Raw genomic sequence first — 23990 nt, 5'->3', positions numbered from 1 at the left:
GGATTTTAACGTTATCCAGGTTCCGATACATCGTAGAGTCATAAAATGAGCACAGCATTCGGGACAGCAGGGTCCCCTATGCTCTGCCACTTCCCTGAAAGATATGCCAATTAATCTTTTTCTCCGTTGCTTTACTAACTTTATCTTTTAAATTAAAGATGTGACTCCCTTGTGATAATTACAAATGAATTGGCTTTTACTTTTTCAGCCTGATTACAATTTATTTGTTGATTTTTTTTAAAGAAAGCTCATTTGCATTTTTTGGCCAATTATCAGCTTAGCCTTAATGCACTTGGAACAGCTTCTCCCCACTTAATTATAAAGGACTCTCATTGGGCTGAAATATTTTTGTCATTGGTCAGAGAGATAACTGCCAACAACGTCTGAAGAAGGATCCCAACTTGAAACGTCACCCGTCCTTTTTCTCCAGAGAGGCTGCCTGACCCACTGAGTTACTTCAGCACATTATGCGTATCTTTGCCAACAAAACATCTTCACGTTAGGATACCAGTATGTTTCTGACATTCACGTCTGTGCATCACGGCATGGATATTGGGAGCCCATCTGATCTAGAATCATGCCCCTTGGCCCAATTTGTCCAGTCGTTCCGATGCCCCATCTAAACCAGTCCCATTTGCCCGTGTTTGGCCCATATCTCTCGATGCCTTTCCGATCTACGTTCCCGTCCAAATGTCTTTTGAATGTTGTTATTGTACTTTTCTCAGCTACTTCATCAGGCAGCTCGTTCCATACATCCACCACCCTCTGAGTGAAAACGTTGCCCCTCGGGCTTGTGTAAAATCTTTCCCCTTTCATCTCAATGTCACCTCCCAACTCAACTCCTCCCTGCCAACTATCAACAACTCCTTTACTGCCCCTGAAATGAAATGACCTCCTGGACACATCACTGAGGTTAGAAGCACAGGTTGGTCATCGTGAACTGACGGGTTGGAGGCACTTCACATCTGGCCCCTCAGCCCCACATCTGTTGGCATATCTGACCTAGACCAAAATGGTTAAGTGCAGGTTAATAAAAAAAGAAGAATTTTTTAAAGGGATAGAGAGAGAGAGAGACAGCGTGGAAGCAGGCCCTTCGGCCCACCAAGTCCATGCCGACCAGCGATCACCCATTCACTACTGTGTTATCCCACGTCCGCATCCTACATACTCGGGTCAATTTACAGATGCTAATTAACATATAAAGCCACCGAATTCACGCTGACCAGTGAACACTCTGTACACTAACACTATCCTACGCACTAGGAACAACTTACAGAAACCAATTAACCTACAAACCCGCACGTCTTTGGGATGTGGGAAGAAACCAGAGCAACTGGAAAGAACCCTCGTGGTCACAGGGGAGAACGTGCAACCTCCACACAGACAGCAGCCGAGGTTAGGATTGAACCTGGGTCTCTGGCGCTGTGAGGCAGCGGCTGTGCACTGTGCTGCCCCATGTTGGTGGTAGTTTTAATTTATATAGAGGACGGCATTCCTGCGTCCAAAAACAACTCGAGAGCTGTCCTGAGCTACTATCTACCTCATTGGAGACCCTCGGACTATTTTTAATCGGACTTTACTGGACTTTATCTTGCACTAAACGTTATTCCCTTTACCCTGTATCTGTGCACTGTTGACGGCTTGATTGTAATCATGTATAGTCTTTCCATTGACTGGATAGCATGCAACAAAAAGTTTTCACTGCACCTCAGCACACGTGACAATAAACTAAACAAAACTAAACTAAATAGGCTGTTGTCGGGGATAGCATTGTACAATAAATGGCTGTTGACACAGTGGGGGTCTTGTACTCACTTCCCCTGTACCTTCTCTTGTTAAATGGACTGCTTCCTTGCAACCTTCTATCTCCCTCTCCAAACCACTACCCACCCCCCTCTCACCTCCAAACTCCCACATCCAAACAACAGCCATCATAATTTTATCCGATTCATTTCTTGCGTCTCTTGGCTGACACTCTTCAAGGGACAGTTAAATGGATGTCTTTTTGTTTGTCATGATGAAATGATGGCAATTACCCAGATGTTTTCAATGACACGGCACTCTCCGATGCTTGAGTGGTTTTGTATATAAATGAGGCACCAGCAAGCGTGCAGAAATAGCAAGAGAAACAAAAGAGCTTAGAGCACTTAAACCTTACTGTCTTTCTGAGAAGGGAAGCGTGTTTTTGTTTAGGCAGGACTTTAGGGGAGCAAAGCTGATCTTAAATGCACTGTAAAATGTAGATGGTGCCTAAAGCACCTATTTGCCTCTGTGGGATTCAATAGAAACAAGCCAAATGTTGTGTGAAGAGATTAACAAGCAAAGAGGTGGCCACATTAGAGAACGCATTGGAGCTGCAAGATTACAGTGCTTTTACTGTTTTGTGCACTGATGGCTTGCTAACTTGTGAGCATTGACCTCATCCTGACATGTTTTGCCAATACCTTCAAACAATTTAGATAAATAATTATTTCAGCTATTTTCATTTTTTTTTTGATTCTGCAGTATGTTGTTCAAATCTGTCAGGTTGTAATAATGAAGATTAAGAATGCAAACATATATTTTGCAAATGACCAGATGATGAATGTTTCGTAAAACTGAGCCTTTAAAGATTACGTTGCTGATTTAAAGTGAGATTACAGCAGATTTTCATCCTAAAGAATAACATTGAATGGTGAATTCTGAAAACTTGAGCTAATGTTTGTACTGTGAATGGATTTAATTTAAGTCAAGAATGCTTGATATGCAGAGGGCAGTAGCATTGAGGAATAAAGGCTGTAAATCAGCTTCTGAACCCTTCTATATTACCAGCGCACTTCCCTATTAAAACGTGACGATTTCTGAAAAGCATCCCTCAAATTTCTTTGCTGCCTGTGGTTGTCAAGTCCAATGTCAGTTCATGGTCATGAAATTAGAGAAAATATAATGCCAGCATAAGCAGAAGGTAGAAGGTAGAGAGTTGGATGTAGCTCTGACAGCTATCGGAATCAAGGGATACGGGGAGAAAGCAGGAACGGGGTACTGATTCTGGACGATCAGCCATAATCATATTGAATGGTGGTGCTGGCTCGAAGGGCTGAATGGCCTACTCCTGCACCTATTTTCTATGGTTCTACGGGAGGTTGGGCAAACTTGGATTGTTTTTTCTGGAGCAGCAGAGGCTGAGGGGAAATCTATCATCTATAAAATTAGGTGGCATAGATCAGGTGAACAGTCAGAACAGTCAAAGATAAGAGGTCATTGCTTTAGGTTGAGGACCACCATGCCGCCCCAAATCTGGGTGGCTGGTTTCAGTGAGCTGTGTTTTCAGGTCAGGTCCATGCTTTATTGTCATGGGATAACACGGTGATTCATTGCATGAATTATTTTTTCTTCCTCCATCCTGGCTCATATGGCCTGTCACCTATAGTGGCCTTCCTTTCTCTGCTCTATCAGAGAGCTTTTTGCAATCTGCATTGCAGAATGTTGGTCCTAATGTTACACCTTATGGTGATCTTATTGAGGTGTGTAAGATCATGAAGGGAATAGCTAGGATAGATAGACAGCCTTTTACGCAGAGTAGGGGAATCACGAACTAGAGGACATAGGTTTAAGGTGAGATGGGAAGGATTTAATAGGAACCTGAGGAGCAATGTTTTCATACTGAGGGCGATGTATATATGGAACAAGGGGAGGGCAACCTCATCTACTGCATCCGCTGCTCTAGATGTCAGCTGATTTACATCGGTGAGACCAAGCGTAGGTTGGGCGATCATTTCGCCGAACACCTCCGCTCAGTCCGCAATAACCTACCTGACCTCCCGGTGGCTCAGCACTTCAACTCCCCCTCCCATTCCCAATCCGACCTCTCTGTCCTGGGTCTCCTCCATTGCCAGAGTGAGCAACAGCGGAAATTGGAGGAACAGCACCTCATATTCCGTCTGGGGACCTTGCGTCCTTATGGCATTAACATTGAATTCTCCCAATTTGGCTAGCCCTTGCTGTCTCCTCCCCTTCCTTAACCCTCTAGCTGTCTCCTCCCACCCTCCCATCCGCCCGCCCTCGGGCTCCTCCTCCTCCCCTTTTCCTTCTTTCTTTCCCCCCCCCACCCCCCATCAGTCTGAAGAAGGGTTTCGGCCCGAAACGTCGCCTATTTCCTTCGCTCCATAGATGCTGCTGCACCCGCTGAGTTTCCCCAGCAATTTTGTGTACCTTCTTATATATGGAACAAGTTGCCAGAGGAGGTAGTTGAGGCAGACACTATAACAAGATTTAAAAGACATTTGGACAAGTACTTGATTAGGAAAGGTTTAGAGGGATTTGGGCCAAACTTAGGCAGGTGGGACAAGTGTAGATCTTGGTTGGTATGGACAAGTTGGCTCAAAGGGCTCTTTTGTGCCGTATGACTCAAGAACTGCTGGTGATGTGAAACGTACTCAATTTACACCATGGGGTAAACTCCACAGGAAAATGACATTGTGCTGCTGTTTTGCATTGCGTCTTGCCCCACATTGCACTTTTAAGCCAAGGTGTAAAAACAAGTTGTGCAAAAATGACAGAACTGAAATGAGCGATTTGGCCCGGATGATCTACACTGATGTTTACACTCCTGCAGCATCCTTTTAGTTTAGTTTAAAGATACAGCAGGGAAATATCGATCACCTGTTGACACTGGCTCTATGTTATCGCACTCTCACTTCCACTCCCTTCACACCACGGGCATTTTACAGAGGCCAATCAACCTACAAACCTGCATGTCTTTGGGATGTGGAAGCCGGAGCACCTGGAGGAAACCCACGTGGTCACAGGGAGAACGTGCAAACTCCACACCGACAGTGCCCGAGGTTCAGGATTGAACCTGGGTCTCCGGCCCTGTGTGAGACTTCAGCCCTACCAGCTGCGCCTCTGCCGCCCACTTTAATTATGAACCTGTAGCTGGGATAGGGCGAATGTGGAAAGGGTGTTTCAACTCGCAGCAGAGTCCAGGAACAGAGGACACAGCCTCAGAATAAAAGGACATGCCTTTAGAACGCAGCTAGAAGGAATTTCTTTAGTCAGATGGTGGTGAATCTGTGGAATTCATTGCCACAGACAGCTGTGGAGGCCAAGTTAATGGATATTTTTAAGACGGAGATTGACAGATTCTTGATCAACAAGGGCGTTATGGGGAAAAGGCAGGAAAATGTGGTTTGGAGGCAAAGATATATCAGCCACGATTGAATTGTGGAGTACACTTGATGGGCCGAATGGCCAAATGCTGCTTCTAGACCGTATGAGCATATAATGTGTTTGTCCAGCTTCCTCTGTGCTATTCCCCTCAGTCGTTCTGTGAGAAGTGAGTTCCGCAGTCTAACCACTCTCGCTGAAAAATTTGCTCCTGAATTGCTTCTAGGATTTATTGGTGACTATTTATGGTACCTTGTCTTTATCTCCTTCAAAAGCTAAAACATTTTCTCTCTATCTGTTCATGCTAAGACTTATTAGGTCAGCCATCAGCCTTTCTCGAGAAAAGAATCCCAGCCTATTCAGCTTTTCCTGATGGTGATCTCTCAATTCCAGTGATATCCTTGTAAATCATATTTTGCACCATCTCCTTTTATAATATGGAAACAAAAACCGGGCACAGAACTCGAGTGCAACGCCATGACCATTTGATAACATTTGAGCATAACTCTCTCAGAGCAACGCAGATACATGAGTGATTTCAATTGTTATGTATGAGGGAAATTAAGCACACAGTGTACAGGCTCAAAGTGGTGACAGATTTACATCTGTGCACGCTGCTTCAACTAATCCTTGGCCTTTCACCTTGCTTCACCTCATTGTGCTGCATTTGGTCTTGACTTTGCATGTGCTATCACAGGGGTTCGGCTGATTATCAATCAGACAAAATGTGTGACTATATCAAGTCAAAATGTACATTTGAAATCAAAAACAAAGTAAAATTAATGTACCAAACAATCTGAACAGTCACACAATGGTGCAGTGGTAGAGCTGGCGCCTTACAGCCCCAGAGACCCGGGTTTGATTCTGACCTGTACAGAGTCTATGGGAGAGTCTAGGACCAGAGGTCAGAGCCTCAGAATAAAAGGACGTACCTTTAGGAAGGAGGTGAGGAGGACTTTCTTTGGTCAGAGGATGGTAAATCTGTGGATTTCATTGTCACAGACGCCTGTGGAGGCCGTCAATGGGTATTTTTAAGGCAGAGATTGATAGATTCTTGATTTGTTTAGTTTAGAGATACAGCGCGGAAACAGGCCATTTGGCCCACCGAGTCCGTGCCGACCAACGATTCGTAAACCTGTCGGGTTATGGGGAGAAGGCAGGAGAATGGGGTTGAGAGGAAAAGATAATGGCGAAGTAGACTTGATGGGCCGAATGCCTTATTCTGCTCCTAACACTTATGAACGTATGAACTCGCTTTCAGTGCCCTCCATAATGTTTTGGACAAAGACCCATCATTTATTTATTTGCTTCTGCACTCCACAATTTGTGATTTGTAAGAGAAAAAATCATGTGTGGTTAAAGTGCACATTGTCAGATTTTAATAAAGGCCATTTTAATACATTTTGTTTTCACCATGTAGAAATTACAGCAGTGTTTATACATAGTCCCCCTATTTCAGGGCATCATAATGTTTGGGCAGAATTCTTCTGTCATCAGCTGTGGAGGTCTTCCTTGGCCTGCCAGTCCCATTGCGATTAGTAAGCTCACCAGTGCTCTCTTTCTCAATGATGTCCCAAACAGTTGATTTTGATAAGCCTTAGGTTTTGCTGATGTCTCAAATAGTTTTATTCCTGTTTCTCAGTCTCATAATGGCTTCTTTGACGTTCATTGGCACAACTTTGGTCCTCATGTTGATAAACAGCAATAAAAGTTTCCAAAGGTGATGGAAAGACTGGAGGAAAGACTCGGTGCTGAAAACTCTCTTATACCTGCATGAAGGAGGCAATTAAACACACCTGAGCAATTCGAAACGCCTGTGAAGCCATGAGTCCCAAACATTATGGTGCCCTGAAATGGGGGGACTATGTATAAACACTGCTGTAATTTCTACATGGTGAAACCAAAATGTGTAAAAATATCCTTTAATAAAATCTGACAATGTGCACTTTAACCACATGTGATTTTTTTCTATTACAAATCTCAAATTGTGGCGTACAGAGACAAATAAATAAATGCTGGGTCTTTGTCCCAAACATTATGGAGGCCTATGCGTGCTATTCTCTGATGCTCTGAACCACAATTTTAACTTGTGCACTGAAAATATAATTGCTAAAGTCAATGGGTGGTGCAGGATCTGAGAGTCAGCTTCTCCTAAAACTCTCTGTATGATGGATGGATTTATTAGTGTATTGTGACTGGCTTAGCCCTACGAGTAAAATGAGCAACTTAGCTGAGAATTTTACTCTCCACAAGATCCTCGTATATATTCTATTTTTTACCAAGAGTTTCTTTCGCCCTGATGTTACGTGGGGCTGTGAACGCGGGTCGATATTTATATTTGGTCAGTTTGCAAACTGACTGTTCATCCATTTCACGCTTTGGTGGATGACATTCATGCAAGGGCACCTCCTGGTTGCAATGCCAATAAATAATCTGCAGCTAATTACAAGCGAATGCTGTGTCAGGGTATATATTATACGGTCTAATTGGCAGACATTTCCTGCTCACATCAAAATTGACTCTTAAGGAGACCTAAATTGAATGGACCATACCACAGGAATCACCACGGGTGGTTTCCATAACCAAGCCTTGAGCACTGTTGGAAATTGGTGCTCCCCTCACCTCTTCCCTCCTGGCCTTGCTGTTCATTCGTCATAGGAGCAGAATTAGGCCATTCGGCCCTTCGAATCTTCTTCATTCAATCATGGCTGATCACCGTGCTGGGTGGCACGTTGGTGCAGTGGTGGAGTTGCTGCCTCACAGAGCCAGAGACCCCGGTTCGATCCTGACTACGGGTACTGTATGGAGTTTGTACGTTCTCGCCGTGATCGAGTGGGTTTTCTCCGGTTGCTTCGTTTCCCTCCCACACTCCAAAGACGTACAAGTTTGTATGTTAATTGGTTTAAGGTAAGAATTGTAAATTGTCCCTAGTGTGTAGGGCAGTGTTAATGTAAGGGGATCACTGGTCAGCGCAGACTCAATAGGTCAAAGAAGAATGTACAAACTCCGCACAGGCAGCATCCGTAGTCAGGATCGAACCCAGGTCTATGGCGTTGTAAAGCAGCAACTTTACCACTGTTCCACCCAAAATTCTATGAAGGGACTTGGTCATAGCGTTAGACAGCACTTTGGGCCAACTAGCCCATGCCAAACAAAACCCGTGTTTGGCTCATATCCCTCTAAACTGTTCCTATCCATGAACCTGTCCAGGGATTTTTGAATGAAATTGGCACTAAACTCCCTTAAAGATTCCTATCCACGTCCTACAGATGTGCTGCCTGACTTGTTGAGTTACTCCAGCAATTTGTGCTTTACTGATCCATCTTGAACGGGTCTCCCACCTCCGCCTTCACAACTGGTCCAAGTAACTTGGGAGTCTGAACCCTGCCCTCACGCATGCATATGTACATTTATAAAAAAGATGATACAGTGCACGGAACAGTCATCTGCCAGACATCGGTCATGTGTGTCGCAGTTTTGCCATAGAGAGACGTTATATATCAAATGAAACTAGGGTCATTGTTTCTTTGCCTATTTCAGATTGGGCGGCATACCTGTGGGAGTGGTTGCTGTGGAAACCAGATCTGTAGAGTTATCAATACCAGCAGATCCTGCAAACTTGGATTCGGAAGCAAAGGTAGGTCTTGCAGAGATCGGGGCAGCACGGTGGCGCAGCGGTCGAGTTGCTGCCTTACAACGCTAAGGACCTGGGTTCAATCCTGACTACGGTGCTGTCTATATGGAGTTTGTATGTTCTCCCTGTGACCGTGTGACCCTGTCTCCCTGTCTCCGGGTGCTCTGGTTTCTTCCTACGTTCCAAAGACTTGAGGTTTGCAGGTTAATTGGCTTGAATCAGGTCCTTCCTGATGTGCTGTTTTGAAGGCAGAGTCAGGAGATGAAAAGGAGACAAAAGGGTGTCAGATGTGGAGAGGAGAGGGGCAGTGAAAAGGAAAAGCCAGAGGGAGGCATATAGATGGTGGGGAACAGGGGTGATGGGAAAGGGATAAAATTGGAATTGATGGACTTCTGTATGGGAGATGAATGTGTGACGGAGGGGAAATATGCATGTTCATCTCAATTGAGTACAGCATGTTTTTTTATCAATAAAATTGTTGATGGAGTCATTATTACAGTTTATAGGAGCTTGTTTTGTTTAATACAGTGCCCTCCATAATGTTTGGGACAAAGACACATCATTTCTTGTGTGGATTTGTCAATGACTACTGGAGGTGGACAAAAGTGCTGGAGAAACTCAGCGGGTGCAGCAGCATCTATGGAGCGAAGGAAATAGGCAACGTTTAGGCCGAAACCCTTCTTCAGACGAGGGTACTCAGTACTTCTTGGCAAACTGTAACCTGGCCATCCTATTTTTGCAGCTAACCAGTGGTTTGCATCTTGCAGTGTAGCCTCCGTATTTCTGTTCATGAAGTCTTCAGAGGACAGTGGTCATTGACAAATCCACACCTGACTCCTGAAGAATGTTTCTGATCTGTCGGACAGGTGTTTGGGGATTTTTTCTTTATTATAGAGAGAATTCTTCTGTCATCAGCTGTGGATGTCTTCCTTGGCCTGCCAGTCCCTTTGCAATTAGTAAGCTCACTAGTGCTCTCTTTCTTTTTAATGATGTTCCAAACTGTTTATTTTGGTAAGCTTAAGGTTTGGCTGATGTCTCTAACAGTTTTATTCTTGTTTCTCACTCATAATGGCTTCTTTGTCTTTCATTGGCACAACTTTTATAAAAGTTTCCAAAGGTGGTGGAAAGACTGAATGAAAGACTAGGTGCTGAGAGCTCTCTTATACCTACATGAAGGAGGCAATTAAACACACCTGAGCAATTACAAATGCCTGTGAAGCCATGTCCCAAATCTTGTGGTGCCCTGAAATGGGGGGACTATGTATAAACACAAGTGTAATTTGTACACGGTGAAACCAAAATTTGTGAAAAAAAATACCCTTTAATAAAATCTGACAATGTGCACTTTATCCACATGTGATTTTTTTTTCTATTACAAATCTCAAATTGTACAGAGTACAGAGGCAAATAAATAAATGATGGGTCTTTGTCCCAAACATTATGGAAGGCACTGTATGCCTCTTGCTTCTTTCATTGCAACAGTAGTTATACTTTAGTTATACTTTCTTGGTAAAACAATACCACGGAATATGTTGCAGTTATTTTAAAGATACTTTATAAATGTTTGTCTTACTAACCCGCCCACCATTCCCATTAATTTATCTTTCCTCCCTTTATGAAAATGTGGGTATCTCACCTTCAATGTGTGATTGATTGCTGATCAATAATTTATTTGTGGTCTGTGTGAACAGATAATCCAGCAAGCTGGGCAGGTGTGGTTTCCAGACTCTGCCTTCAAAACTGCTCAAGCCATTAAGGACCTGAATCGAGAAGGGCTTCCGTTGATGGTGTTTGCCAATTGGCGAGGTTTCTCTGGAGGAATGAAAGGTAAAGAGATTAAGGTCATAGGAGCAGAATTGGCCATTTGGCGCTGGCATGGTGGCGCAGCGGTAGAGACCCGGGTTCGATCCTGACCTCGAGTGCTGTCTGTACGGAATTTGCGCATTCTCTCTGTGACTGCGTGGGTTTTCTCCGGGTGCCCCGGTTTCCTCTCGCACTCCAAAGACGGGCAGGTCTGTGGGTTAATTGGCTTCTGTAAATTGTCCCTAGTGTGTAGGATGTGAAACTGGGGTAACATAGAACTTGTGAACGGGTGATTGTTGGTCGGCGCAGAATCGGTCGGCTGGAGGGTCTGTTTCCACACTGTATCACTAAACTAAACCCCCTCTGGCAACTCGATCCATATACTCACTAACATCTGTGTGAAAAAGTTGTCTCACAGGTTCCTATTAAATCTTTTCCCCTCTCACCTTAAAGCTCTGTCCTCTGGTTCTTGATTCTCGTACTCTGGGTAAAATACTCTGTGTGTCTATCCTATCTATTTCCCTCATTACTTTATACACTTCTGTAAGATCACTCCTGTGCTCCAAGAAATAAAGTCCTAACCTGCCCGACCTCTCCCTATAGCTCAGGCCCTTAAGTCCTGGCGACATGTCCATAAACCTTCTCTGCACTCTTTCCCTCCTACAGCAGGGTGACCAAAACTGAATACAATACTCCAAATGCAGCTTCACCAACATCTTGCACAACTGTAACATAACATCCCAACAGTACAGTATCCTGAAAGTTGAAGGCCAATGTACTGAAAGCCCTCGTGACCACCCATGACGCCACTTTCAAGGAATTATATGTACGTGCACTCCTAAACCCTATTGCTCTACAGCAACCCTGACCCTGCCACTCGCTGTGAAGGTCCTGCACTGATTTGACTTCCCAAAATGCAACACCTCTGGGTAAAGGACTCTGCATTCACCCACTCTATTCCCCTCATGTGTGACATGAACACACAAAGCCAGAGCTATAACCTGTGTAAGGCCAGCTAATCTCCTGCAGGTGAGTCTTGATGCAGGAAAATGCCCACCATCCTTCTGTCTCCAGAGTTGTTGCATGATCTGCTGAGTTCCTCCAGCAGCTTGTTATATAATCTCTTGCAAGATCTTCGACGACAGTCTTTGCAATGAGAGTCCATGCAGTTTAGTTTATTATTGTCACGTGTACCGAGATACAGGAAAAAGCTATCTAGTCAGTGAAAAGACTATATGATTACAGTCTAGCTGTCCGCAGTGTATAGGTAGAAGAATAGAATAGAATGTCTTTTATTGTCATTCAAACAACTTGGTTTGAACGAAATTGCATTTTCTACAGTTTTTTTTTAATTTTAATTTCCCTTTAGTTTTTAGGTACGGATAAAGTGAATAATAGTGCAAGATAAAGTCCGATTAAAGATAGTTCAGTGAGGTAGATGGGAGGTCAGGACTACTCTCGAGATGGTGATAGGATGGTTCAGTTGCCTGATAGCAGTTGGGAAGAAACTGTCCCTGAATCTGGAGTGTGTAATGACCAACTAATTAAAATAATTGTTGTTAGTGATGATGATACAAACCCATTAGAGCATGTCCACAGTTTGTTTCATTTTGGAACTGTTGTAACTGGTGGGCTCAGTGGACACAGTATATTTGCAGTTTAACCTCAGCTGTTGTAACAAAACCCACACGGCCTGATGTAAATATTATCAGAGCTCCTTAGAAAGATCAATCAGTCATAGCTTTGACAGACTTTATATTCTCTCCACTTGTATCAGTTTTGAATGTTTGTGCCTGAGATGCAAATCTGGATTGCATTGGGGAAAGAGCTTTTTCAAGTTATAAAACTGGAAAATAACCCACTAACGTCCATCAATGCCACTGTTTAAATATTTTTTTATAAAAAAGTCCTGCTGGTGAGGCATCACCTTGATAAGAGGTGCTGGGGCAAATGCTTCCATTTCAAACGTGTTAATAAGGGCAGCACAGTGGCGTAGCGGTAGAGTTGCTGCCGTCTGTATGGAGTTTGTACGTTCTCCCTGTGGCCACGTGGGTTTGCTTCGATTTGCTCCCACACTCCAAAGACATACACGTTTGTAAGTTAATTGGCTTCTATAAATTGTGTAGAATTGAACTGATCATTGGTCAGCATGGACTCAGTGGGCCGAAGGGCCTGTTTCCTCGCTGTATCTCTAAACTAAATTAATAAGTCATAGTATTTTTAAATGCTTTGGAAACATTGTTGTCGCAAAGCTGCTTCATACTTCAAAGTGTGCAGGCGCTTCTTGCGAGGCATCTGATGACAGCTTGCCTTAGACAGCCCCAGCAAATAACACACGAGCTGTGCCACGCTCCACTCTGCCAGGCTGTTTGGCACAGTGACTCCATTCACTTATAAGGAGCGATTTGTGCATACAATTTCTCCCAGAGCGTCACTTTGATTATTTGCGGGGATGGGAGGGGGGGGGGGGGGGGGTGCGGTGCTGAGGAGCGAGAAAGAAAAAGAAACAATTACACCATTCTTCAGTGAACACACACGGCAAGGAGTCAATTGGATGGTGGGTGAAACATCTCCAAAATCGTGTGTAATGAGTAGGAAAAGATTAGACGCAGTTCTTGCAATGCTGAAAATTGACATTAGCAAAAACTCTTTACTAGACATCCTAGGAGGTCTAATTCAAGTTGGATTAAAAACACATCCAGATTCGTTTGGATTGGTCTTCTGCACATTTTTATGTTGCTGGAAAGATTATCAAGATAATGCAAAATTAAATTATAAAACTTGCAGAATATTTAGTTGGGGGTATCTGTGTGCTATGGTTTAGTGAGGCAGGCCAGCAGTGACCCTCGACGCTAAGAAATCAGCCGTGAAATTTACCAGAAATTAACACCAGGGTCGTTGTCTCAGCATGAGTGGTTTGATAGGATGCGAATCCCTGTGAAATTAACCACTCTCTTCTTCCCCTCCAGACATGTATGATCAAGTGTTGAAGTTTGGCGCATACATAGTGGACGGGTTGCGGGAATACAGGCAGCCTGTGCTCATCTATATACCCCCGCACGCAGAACTGAGAGGAGGCTCGTGGGTAGTCATTGACACCACCATCAACCCCAGGCACATGGAGATGTATGCAGACAAGGAAAGCAGGTACACAAGATGGCTCCGACCACTCTGGCAGTCACTCTTCTGTTTCTCATCAGCCATTTGCAGTTTTACTTAAATGGATATTCCTAACCTAACCAGGACAGAAGATAGACACAAAATGCTGGACTAACTCAGCGGGTCAGGCAGCATCTCTGCAGAAACGGAAAAGGTGACGTTTAGGGTCGAGACCCTTCTGAGTTTAGTTTATTGTCACGTGCGCTGAGGTACAGTGAAAAGCTTCTTCTGACTGGAGAAGGATCTCGACCCAAAACGTTACGATTCCATTTCTCCAGAGATGCTGCTTGACCCGCTGAGTTACTCCAGCATTTTGTGTCCATCTTCAGTTTAAACCAGCATCTGCAGTTCCTCCCTACACTAATACGGACTCATGCATGCTGAAATAGTTTTTGAAATTCGGGCAAAATATTAAATGTCTCCAAACCAACGCTATGCGCTACATAAGTCAAAGTGACGGCAAAAATGATGGAATGATCTCTGCCCACTACTCAGTTGATTGCAGATGAATATCAATGGTTAATATAAACACAGATTTTGCCCTATCCCCTCACAAAAATATTGCTGCTGTGCAACTGAAACACAAGAAATGAAAAGTTTTGATCTAGTGCGTTAGAAAGTCATTTTTATTTTATGTAGGGCTTTCTAAAGTACAAATTGATTTTCTGCAGACACATAATATGAAGGAAGGGCGCTTAAGAACAGTACCTTCACACAGGTCAACGTGCCAAGGAGAGAGAGAAGGGGGAGGAGATAATTCTCACTTCATTCGTTCACTGAATCCTCATGGCATTTTTTCATCCTTCACTGGAAATTTACTGCAAATCCATAGTTGTGGATATATTGTTCAAGGGATTGCCAGGTGAATATTGCCAAGTCAGAGACTCCCGAGTTAAAACCTATTCGGTTTGACTTAACATAAAACAGTACAACCGATGAACAGAGCTTTTGGCCCACAATGTCCATGTCAAACATGATGCCGAACTAAATCTTCTCTGTCTGTAGGTGATCTATATCCCACCATACCCTGCAGACCCACATGCCTATCTAAAAGCCACTTAAACGTCACTATCATACCTACCTCCACCAACACGCCTGAGTGAACAAACGTTCAGTTTAGGTTATTGTCACGTGTGCCGAGCTAGAGCGAAAAGCTTCTGTTGCGTGCATCTCCTTTAAACTTTGCCACTCTCACCGTAAAGCTATGCCCTAGAGCCTTTGACCCTGAGGACTAAGATTCTGACATCACACTGACAATAATAGTTTATTAGCACTGGATAGCACGCAACATAAAGCTTTTCACGGTACCTCAGTACACGTGACAATAATAGTTTATTATTGTCACGTGTACTGAGGTACCGTGAAAAGCTTTATGTTGCGTGCTATCCAGTCAGTGAAAAGACTATATATGATTACAATCCTGCTGTCCACAGCGTACAGAGTATAAAGGGTATAAAATTGTCTGGTATTAGGGGCATAAGAGTAATTAAGGATGGAGGGCATCAAAGTATCTCATCTCGTCTGGTATTAAATAGTCTATCGATTAGTGTCTTATAATGATTGTGAGTGAACTTCTCTCAAATTTTCCATCTCATTCCCCATTTTATGTTGCTATTAATCCGTCTCACCTTTTAGGTTGCAAAACATCCGTTTGAGGTCTCTAAGTATTGATTTTTATGGATGCATAGTTACATACAGTAAAAGGGGTCAGAGTGATTCATGTTTCTATTTGCAGTTTCCTCCCACATCCCACCTCATCCCCCATATGGAAATGCCTTTTGATCTAATTTCATCCACCGGTAACTTCTTCCTCTTTTCCTCCTGCTTGGGCGGGCACAGTGACGCAGCTGGTAGAGCTGCTGCCTCAAAGCGCAATGGTCCTGGCTTTGGTCTTGACCTCGGGAGTACTATCTGTATGGAGTTTGCATATACCCTCCCGGTGACCACGTGGGTTTCCTCCGGATGAACCGGTTTCTTCCCACATCCCAAAGACGTGCGGGTTTGTAGGGTAATTTGGTTGTTGGTTAATTGGCCGGTAGTGTGTAGGGAGTTGATGTAAAAGTGGGATAACATAGCACTATTGTGAACGGGTGATCGATGGTCGGCGTGGACTCGGTGGGCTGAAGGGCGTGTTTCCATGCTGTAAAATCGTTCACTCAATTCAATCACTAGCCTGGATAGCATACCCTCTCAACTTGTCCTTTGACGACATGGTGAAACCTTTAATACATGCTACAGGGACAGGTGCCATTAATGCCCACAATATGTTTTTTTTTGGGGCAGCATTAATTTGGGCCCAATCTTCAACCAAATACAAATGCTTATTGTTCATTTTTACACCATCTCTCATCTGCTGTGTATACTGTAGAGATACAGCACGGAAACAGGCCCACGAGTTCATGCCAACCAGCGATCACCCCATACACTAGCACTATCCGACACACTAGGGACAATTTAAAATGTTACCAAGACAATTAACCTACAAACCTGCATGTCTTTGGAGTGCGCAAGGAAACTGGAACAACTGGGAAAAAAACAGGGAAAATGTACACACTCCATACGACAGAACTTTATTTATCCCAGGAGGGAAATTGATCTGCTGACAGTCATAAAACACAAGATACATGAAACATGAAATTAAAGTGATGAGTGGAAGGGATTGCAGATGTGCAAAGATTGGGGGGGCGGGGGGAAATAGGGGAGTCAGACAGCATCCATCTTCAGGATCGAGCCCGGGTCACTGGCACTGTGAGGCAGCAACTCTAGCACTGCGCCACCTTGCCACCCTTCTGTAAATAATTTTTGGATATGGTCACCATCACTCATGCTGGCTTCTAACTTCAGATTACTAAATATCCTGGGAATGAGATGCCATGAAGAAGAGAAAAAAACATCAAACCTTTATGATTTCTGTTTGGGCTGGGCAGAAATTGCCATTAATTTTCTCTCTTCAAATCTTATAAAATAATATTTGCCTGCTCCTAAGACCTGGGGCAACTCGGGTATTTACCAAGGCAGCCTTAACACCTTTGCATAACCCCAGGCACAGAACTAAGAGTGACATCTTATTTATTGAAATCCAAACTGCGTACATATTTTTAAAAATATGGTGAGATGTTGTGACTTTAATTTATGCCTTGAATAATTGCTTGGTTAATTAGCCTGCAAATGTGTTTTACTCATCAGAGGTGGTGTACTGGAGCCAGAGGGGACAGTAGAGATCAAATTCCGCAAGAAAGACTTGGTGAAAACAATGCGGAGGGTGGACCCTGTGTACATGAACCTGGCCGAGCGCTTGGGTATGTGCACTTTAATTTCCATCACCCACCCACCACCTGCATGCCCTCTCCCCCCACCCCCACCCCCACCAACAAAGCTTTGTATAGATTAAAATGCCTTAATAGGAATGGTCGGTCTCATATTTAAATATGTTCTGCGACTCGGTAAAACTCTGTCCGGCACGGTGGTGCAGCGGTAGAGTTGCTGCCTTACAGCGCCAGAGCCCCGGGTGTGATCCCGACTACGGGTGCTGTCTGTACATTGTTAATTGGCTTTGGTAAACGTAAGTTGTCCCTAGTGTGCGTAGGAAAGCGTTCGTGTGCGGGGAGCAATGGTCGGCGCGGACTCGGTGGGCCGAATGGCCTGTTTCTGCACGGTGTCTCTAAACTAAACTAAACCATGCCCTCTCTCTCTCCCCCCACCCCCACCAACAAAGTTTATTATAGATTAATGCCCGGACGTGTAAAACGCCTTAGTATGGATGGCCGGTCTCGTATTTAAATCTGCTCTGCGACTCAGTAATGCACTGTGGCTTTTATTTATTTATTATTTTAAATCAGTCTCTCACAGTTTAATTTGATTACAGCCTGGAGGTGACAGGCCCCAGGGCTCAACTTGAGCTCATTTATGAGATTGTGATCTGTATGATCTACTGTCATGGTTACCAAATCTAAATTAACAGGCAATTAATTTTTTTTTACTGCCCAATCAATTTACTTTGCTTCACTTTTGAGCATCCGCGTGCCTCTCGGAACACCGCTGTTCCTATCCAAGAAATTAGAATGGTGATTCTTCCACGCGTCCCGCTGTGCAGCTGCTGAATGTAATTGATGCATGAGTGAGACCCTGGTCTCACTTTATATGATTCTTCTGCTTTTTACATTGAAGTTCCTGGCTTTCCCCCCGGCACAAATGAGCAAGTATCAACAGCAGCCAGTCAGTTGCACTGTCCAGTAAGTCGGGAAGGTCTCGAGGACACAACACTCACAGCACCACACACCCGGGTTCGATCCTGACCTCCAGTGCTGTAGTTGTAGAGTTTGCACGTTTGCCCTGTGACCACATGCGTTTCCTCCGGATGCTCCGGTTTCATAAGTTCATAAATCAGTCGCACAATTAGGCCATTCAGCCCAACGAGTCTACCCCGTCATTCAATCATGGCTGATCTATCTTTCCCTCTCTACCCCATTCTCCTGCCCTCTCCCCATAACCCTTGACACCCTCGCTAAACAAGAATCTGCTAATTTCCACCTTAAAAATATCCAATGACTTGGCCTCCACCGCCATCTGTTTCCTCCCACATCCCAAAGACGTGCAGGGGTTTGTAGGTTAATTGGCCCTCTGCAAATTGCCCCTGATATGTAGGGAGTGGATGCGAAAGTGGGATAACATAGAACTAATGTGAAGGGTAATCGGTGGTCGGCGCGGAGTCAGAGACCGAAGGACCTGTGTCCATACTGTCGCTCTGAATTAAACTACGCTTTAGCCATTGAGTCTGGAGAAGGGTCCTGTCCCAAAACATCACGTTTCCATTTTCTCTAAAGCTGCCTGACCCACTGAGTTACTATTGAGGAGCGAGCATTTTGCAGGTAATTGAGGAAGGATGGAAGGAGGCATGCAGTGTATAAGAGAGGCTGAAGTGAACTGTTTGGGTTGAATAATAATCTATTGGTATGCTATGTATCCTGTGAACAAGGGGTTACATTTTTAAACAGCACGATAAAGGAAGCATTCTGCACAATGCCACGGTGAATTGATGGGTTCTGTTGTTTGTTGTTTAGTTACTTTGAACACTTAGCGAAAGGAAAATGCTTCAGAAAATGATAGCTGTCCTTTCAAACTGCAGCTTGCGCTCTAAGCAAGTAAAATAGGTCACTTGTACCTGAAAAACTGTAAAAGCAATAGCTGTTGATAAAGACCTCAGTTGGATGAGTCATAATTGTACACAACAAAGAATTTGATTGTTAAAAACACAGCCTAATGGAAAGAGGGCAGCGTTTGGAGCTTTGCAGAAAACGTTTCTCTCACAAAGCATTGCATAATGTTACTTTATGGCTAATTTAAGATTTTTTTTTCCAACTCCTGGTTATTCTGGATCACTGGTCTTTGATGCTTACTTCACTCCATTTGCCACAAACAAGCAGTCAGGCTGAGGTTCCTGCTGACTCCGTCCGGCACACGTCCGTCCGTCCGTCGGCTCCATTTGCCTTTCAGTCTCGCTGATTATTGGAGAGAATTTCACAGACTTTTAACTCTTCAAATCCTGAGGGCAATAGTGTCTGTTATAAAACTTCCAACAGTGCAGCACAGGAACAGGCCCTTCGGCCCACAATGTCCGTGCCGAACATGATGCCAAGTTAAACTTATCCCCTCTGCCTGCACGTGATCCACAACCCTCTATACCTCGTATGTTGCTAATAAAGTATGATTATGATCTATTCCCGGCATATCCATGTGCCTGTATAAAAACCTCTTAAACACCACCGTTGTATCTGCCTCCACCACCACCCCCGGCAGCGCCTCCACAACTTTAGACTTTAGAGATACAACGTGCTGCTAACAGGCCTTTCGGCTTACCGAGTACACGCTGACTGGCGATCACCCCGTACGCTAGCAGTATCCTATACATTAGGGACCATTTACAATTTTGCCAAAACCAATTAACCTACAAACCTGTACATCTTTGGGATGTGGGATACACAAATGGCTCCATGCCCATTTTCCTCTGGCAAACCCCACCAATGGGTGCTGTCTAAATATTTAAATATTATGACTAAATATTTAAGCATTATGACAACAGGTGCTGTCTGTATGGAGTTTGCATGTTCTCCGTGTGACCGTGTGGGTTTTCTCTGGGTGCTCCCTTTCCCTACATTCCAGAGACTTACAGATTTGTAGGTTATTTGGCTTTGGTTAACGTGTAAATTGTCCCAAGTCTGTAGGATAGTGCTAGTTTATGGGGTGATTGCTGGTTGGTGTGCACTCAGTGGGCCAAAGGGTCTGTTGCCACGCTGTAACTCAAACATCTAAAGAAAAATGCAGGCAGATATGATAGTGGCATTTATGAGGCTTTTAGATAGGCACATGGACAGGCAAGGAATGGAGGGATATGGATCACATGTAGACAGATGAGATTAATTTAACAACATCAATTTCAGCATGGCGTACTGTATAACCACATGGTATGCCAGCTGCTCTGCAGCGGACAGGAGAGCCCTTCAAAGGGTCATCAACACCGCACAAAAAATCACTGGCTGCCCACTGCCTTCCCTGAAGGACATCTTCAGCTCTCGCTGCCTTGGTAGGGCAGCCAACATCCTGAAGGACCCTTCCCACCCTGGACACAACCTGTTCCACCTGCTGCCCTCTGGCAGACGGTACAGGTCTTTCAAAACTCGCACAAACAGACTCAGAGACAGCTTCTACCCCATAGCCATACGTGAACTTAACAATGCAAAATAAGAAATAACACTCACATTCAACTGAATGGTTCTACCTCAGCTGCTATTGTTATTTATCTGTAATTTTTATATGTATATATTTTTACCTTTTCTTATATATTTAAAATTGCTCTTGTGAATCGCACCGTGGGATTGACTTTTAAATTTAGTTGTACCATGTGCAATGACAATAAAGAGATTCATTCATTCATTCATATTGTGGGCAGAAAGGCCTATTCCTGTGCTATGTTGCTCTGTGCTCTTACAGTCATACAGCAGAGAAGCAGGCCCTTCGGCCCTTCATGCCTGTACAAAACAATCAAAACGCCCATCCATACTAATCTCATTTGCCAGCAAATGGTAATCCCATCCCATCTTTGGCAACTTTGCCTTGGTGATTCTAGTGTTCATAAATGCTGTGAGAGTATCTATCTCCACGGGCGGTCACGATGGCACAGCGGTAGAGTTGCTACCTCACAGCGCTTGCAGCGCCAGAGACCCAGGTTTGATCCTGACTGCGGGTGCTGTTTATACCAAGTTTGTATGTTCTCCCCGTGACCTGCGTGGATTTTCTCCGAGATCTTTGGTTTCCTCCCACACTCCAAAGACGTAGAGGTTTTGTAAGTTAATTGGCTTGGTAAATGTAAAAATTGGCCCTAGTGGGTGTGGGATAGTGTGCAGGGATCGCTGGTTGGTGTGGGCCAAAGGGCCTGTTTCCACGCTGTATCTCTAAACTAAACTAAACCTTATCTGGCAGCACCATCCAGATTCAAGTCACCCTGTGGGCATCTTGCTTAGATCTCCTCCAAACTTTAAACTATGTCCTGCAGTCGTTGCCACAGACAGCTGTGGAGGGCAAGTCATTGAGCAGTTACTTTCGCAACGTTAAGAAACATTTGGACAGGTACATGGATAGGATAGGTTTAGAGGGATATGGGCCAAACGTAGGCAGGTGGGACTAGTGTAGATGGGATATGTTGGTTGGTGTGGACAAGTTGGGCCGAAGGGCCTGTTTTCACTCTGTATTACTCTATGACTGTGAGTATTTTTAAAGTGGAGATTGACAGGTTCTTAATTAGTAAGGGAGACAAAGGTTATGAGGCAGGAGAATGGGATTGAGAGAGAAAGAAAGATCACCCATGACCGAAGGGTGGAGTAGACATAATGGGCCAAATGGCCTAATTCTGCTCCTATGACGTGAACTTAGACATCTCTACAATTCTTGGGCCTTTATTTGGCATTAGATTCCCCTGCTTACAAATGGTATTTCCAGCCATTCCCCAGAGTGAAGCCTGCTTCTTTTCTCAGCTCCTTCAATGATTCTCATTTATATTTGTCAGAACTCAGATGGCTCCATGCCCACCTTCCCCTGGCACCCCGCACCAACTCCAGCTTCTGCGGGGGTCCTGAGCCAGGGGTGCTTTTGTTTGCTGCCAATAACTTTAATAAAGATAGTTAATTAAATTGGGGTGTTCCAATTGCCTGGCCAGGCAACGGCAATTCTCCGGAGTGTCCCGCACTCTGAAAGCAATTTGAATATTTGAACTATGCATTTTTGAACGAGCATTTTAGTCAGAGACAAACACAAATGTCCTCAGTGTGGGAATGCTGGAATAATAGATCACAATAAAATGATGAAAATTCTGAGCTACTCAGCTTTGTATCATGCCTGGAGGTAATGTAGAAGTTGCTGCACCATAAAAAGTGTTGGTACATTTTTACAGTGACATAAAACGCTTCCTGTCAGTAGGACTGAGTGTGAACATATTTTGGATGTCAAGCTGAAATCGAAGGCCATGTTTCATCCCACGTCTCCCTCTGTCTTGTTGGTCAAGGTGTTGAAAGGTAACGCTAGTTAGTTGTCTCGTCACCAAGTGGTACATGTGGCCAAATCCCTGTCTGATATGTAGTTTAGTTCAGTTTACTTTGGAGATACAGCATGGAAACTGGCCCTTCAGCCCACCTAGTCCACACTGATCATTGATCAGCCATTCACACTAGTTCCATGTTATCCCACTTTCCCTGCACATTAGGGGCAATTAAAGTACAAAACTGCACATCTTTGGAATATGGGAGGAAAACGGCGCACCTGGAGAAAACCCACACGGTCACAGGAAGAACGTGCAAACTCCGCACAGACAGCGTCCGAGGACAGGGTTGAACCCGGGTCTCTGGCTCTGAGGCAGTGGTGCCACTCTAAACTGTAATGTGCACTAAACTAATAAAGACTAGAGTACTCGAACAAATTATGTCACACCAGTAGGAGTGGTGTTAAGAACACTGATTGACCCTGCTCTCCCTCTCCAAATTGCTGAATTGTAATTCTCATGTTTGATTAAGGTCCTTACACTTAGAGGATGGCTTCCTGTTCAGCAGGTGACTCAAGGCAAAGATAGAAGCTAGACAGATAGACACAAAATGCTGGAGTAACTCAGCGGGACAGGCAGCATCTCTGGAGAGAAGGAATGGGTGACGTTTCGGGTCGAGACTCTTCTTCAGACGGAAGAAAGGTCTCGACCCAAAACATCACCTGTTCCTTCTCTCCAGAGATGCTGCCTGTCCCGCAGAGTTACTCCAGCATTTTGTGTCTATCTTCGGTTTAAACCAGCATCTGCAATTCCTTCCGACACAAAGACAGAAGCTATCTGAACATAGAACACAGCGTAGTCCAGCAGAGGAACAAGCTCTTTGGCCCACAATGTCTGTGCATCCCAAAATCCTGGGGCGCAGCGCACGACCGTGCGTCACTGCCTACGTCACCATGCACCATGCGCATGTAATGCGCACCATGTGCGTATCACGACGCGTAAATGATGTCGCGTAAATTATGCGCAAATGACACCCAAGTGGGACAGGCCCTTCAAGAATCAAGAATGTTTAATTGTCATATGTACCGACAAGAGAACAATGAAATGCTTCATTCAACACCTTAACAGGCGAAATAAACACAATACACATAGACTATGCAGAATGAACTAAATAAATTAATAATCCCTATATGTGCAAAAAACAGTAGTCCTTAGTGCAACCAAAGTCATTCGTTAGTTCATAGCTGAATGTCGGGCGTTTTGTTCCAGAGCCTGATGGTTGATGGGAAGAAGCTGTTCTTGATCCTGGTGGTCAGTTTTCAGAAAGGGACAATCTTCAATTAATTAACGCTCAAGAATGTGCTGGTGTATTTCAGCATCTCCATCATGGTGCCAAATTTACCAAAAGAAAATGTTTGAATGCCCTCACTGCAATGAAACTGTAAAGATTTATACCAGTGGAAATGTTTAAGAAGGAACTGCAGATGCTGGAAAATCGAAGGTAGACAAAAATGCTGGAGAAACTCAGCGGGTGAGGCAGCATCTACGGAGCGAAAGAAATAGGTGATGTTTCAGGTCGAGACCCTTCTTCAGACTGATGTGGGGGTGAGGGGAAGAAGAAAGGAAGTCAGTGAAAGACAGTGTCTCCGCCTCTTCCTTTCTTCTTCCCCCCCCACCCCCACATCAGTCTGAAGAAGGGTCTCGACCTGAAACATCGCCTAT

General features: G+C 44.3%; 1 protein-coding gene across 1 annotated transcript in view; it reads left to right on the top strand.

The window, feature by feature from the left end:
- The window catches only part of acaca (acetyl-CoA carboxylase alpha), a 225406-nt gene that overhangs the window by 176364 nt on the left and 25052 nt on the right, over positions 1-23990 (top strand). The window contains exons 48-51 of the mRNA XM_033046251.1: positions 8686-8782; positions 10471-10606; positions 13552-13729; positions 16928-17040. Of these exons, the coding sequence (XP_032902142.1) occupies positions 8686-8782; positions 10471-10606; positions 13552-13729; positions 16928-17040 (524 nt within the window). The remainder of the gene's footprint in view (positions 1-8685; positions 8783-10470; positions 10607-13551; positions 13730-16927; positions 17041-23990) is intronic.

The sequence above is a fragment of the Amblyraja radiata genome, chromosome 28, assembly GCF_010909765.2.
Source record: "Amblyraja radiata isolate CabotCenter1 chromosome 28, sAmbRad1.1.pri, whole genome shotgun sequence".
NCBI classification, from domain to species: Eukaryota; Metazoa; Chordata; class Chondrichthyes; order Rajiformes; family Rajidae; genus Amblyraja; species Amblyraja radiata.
Note: the sequence above shows the minus strand (reverse complement) of the source record. Positions and strands in the feature narration are given on the sequence as shown.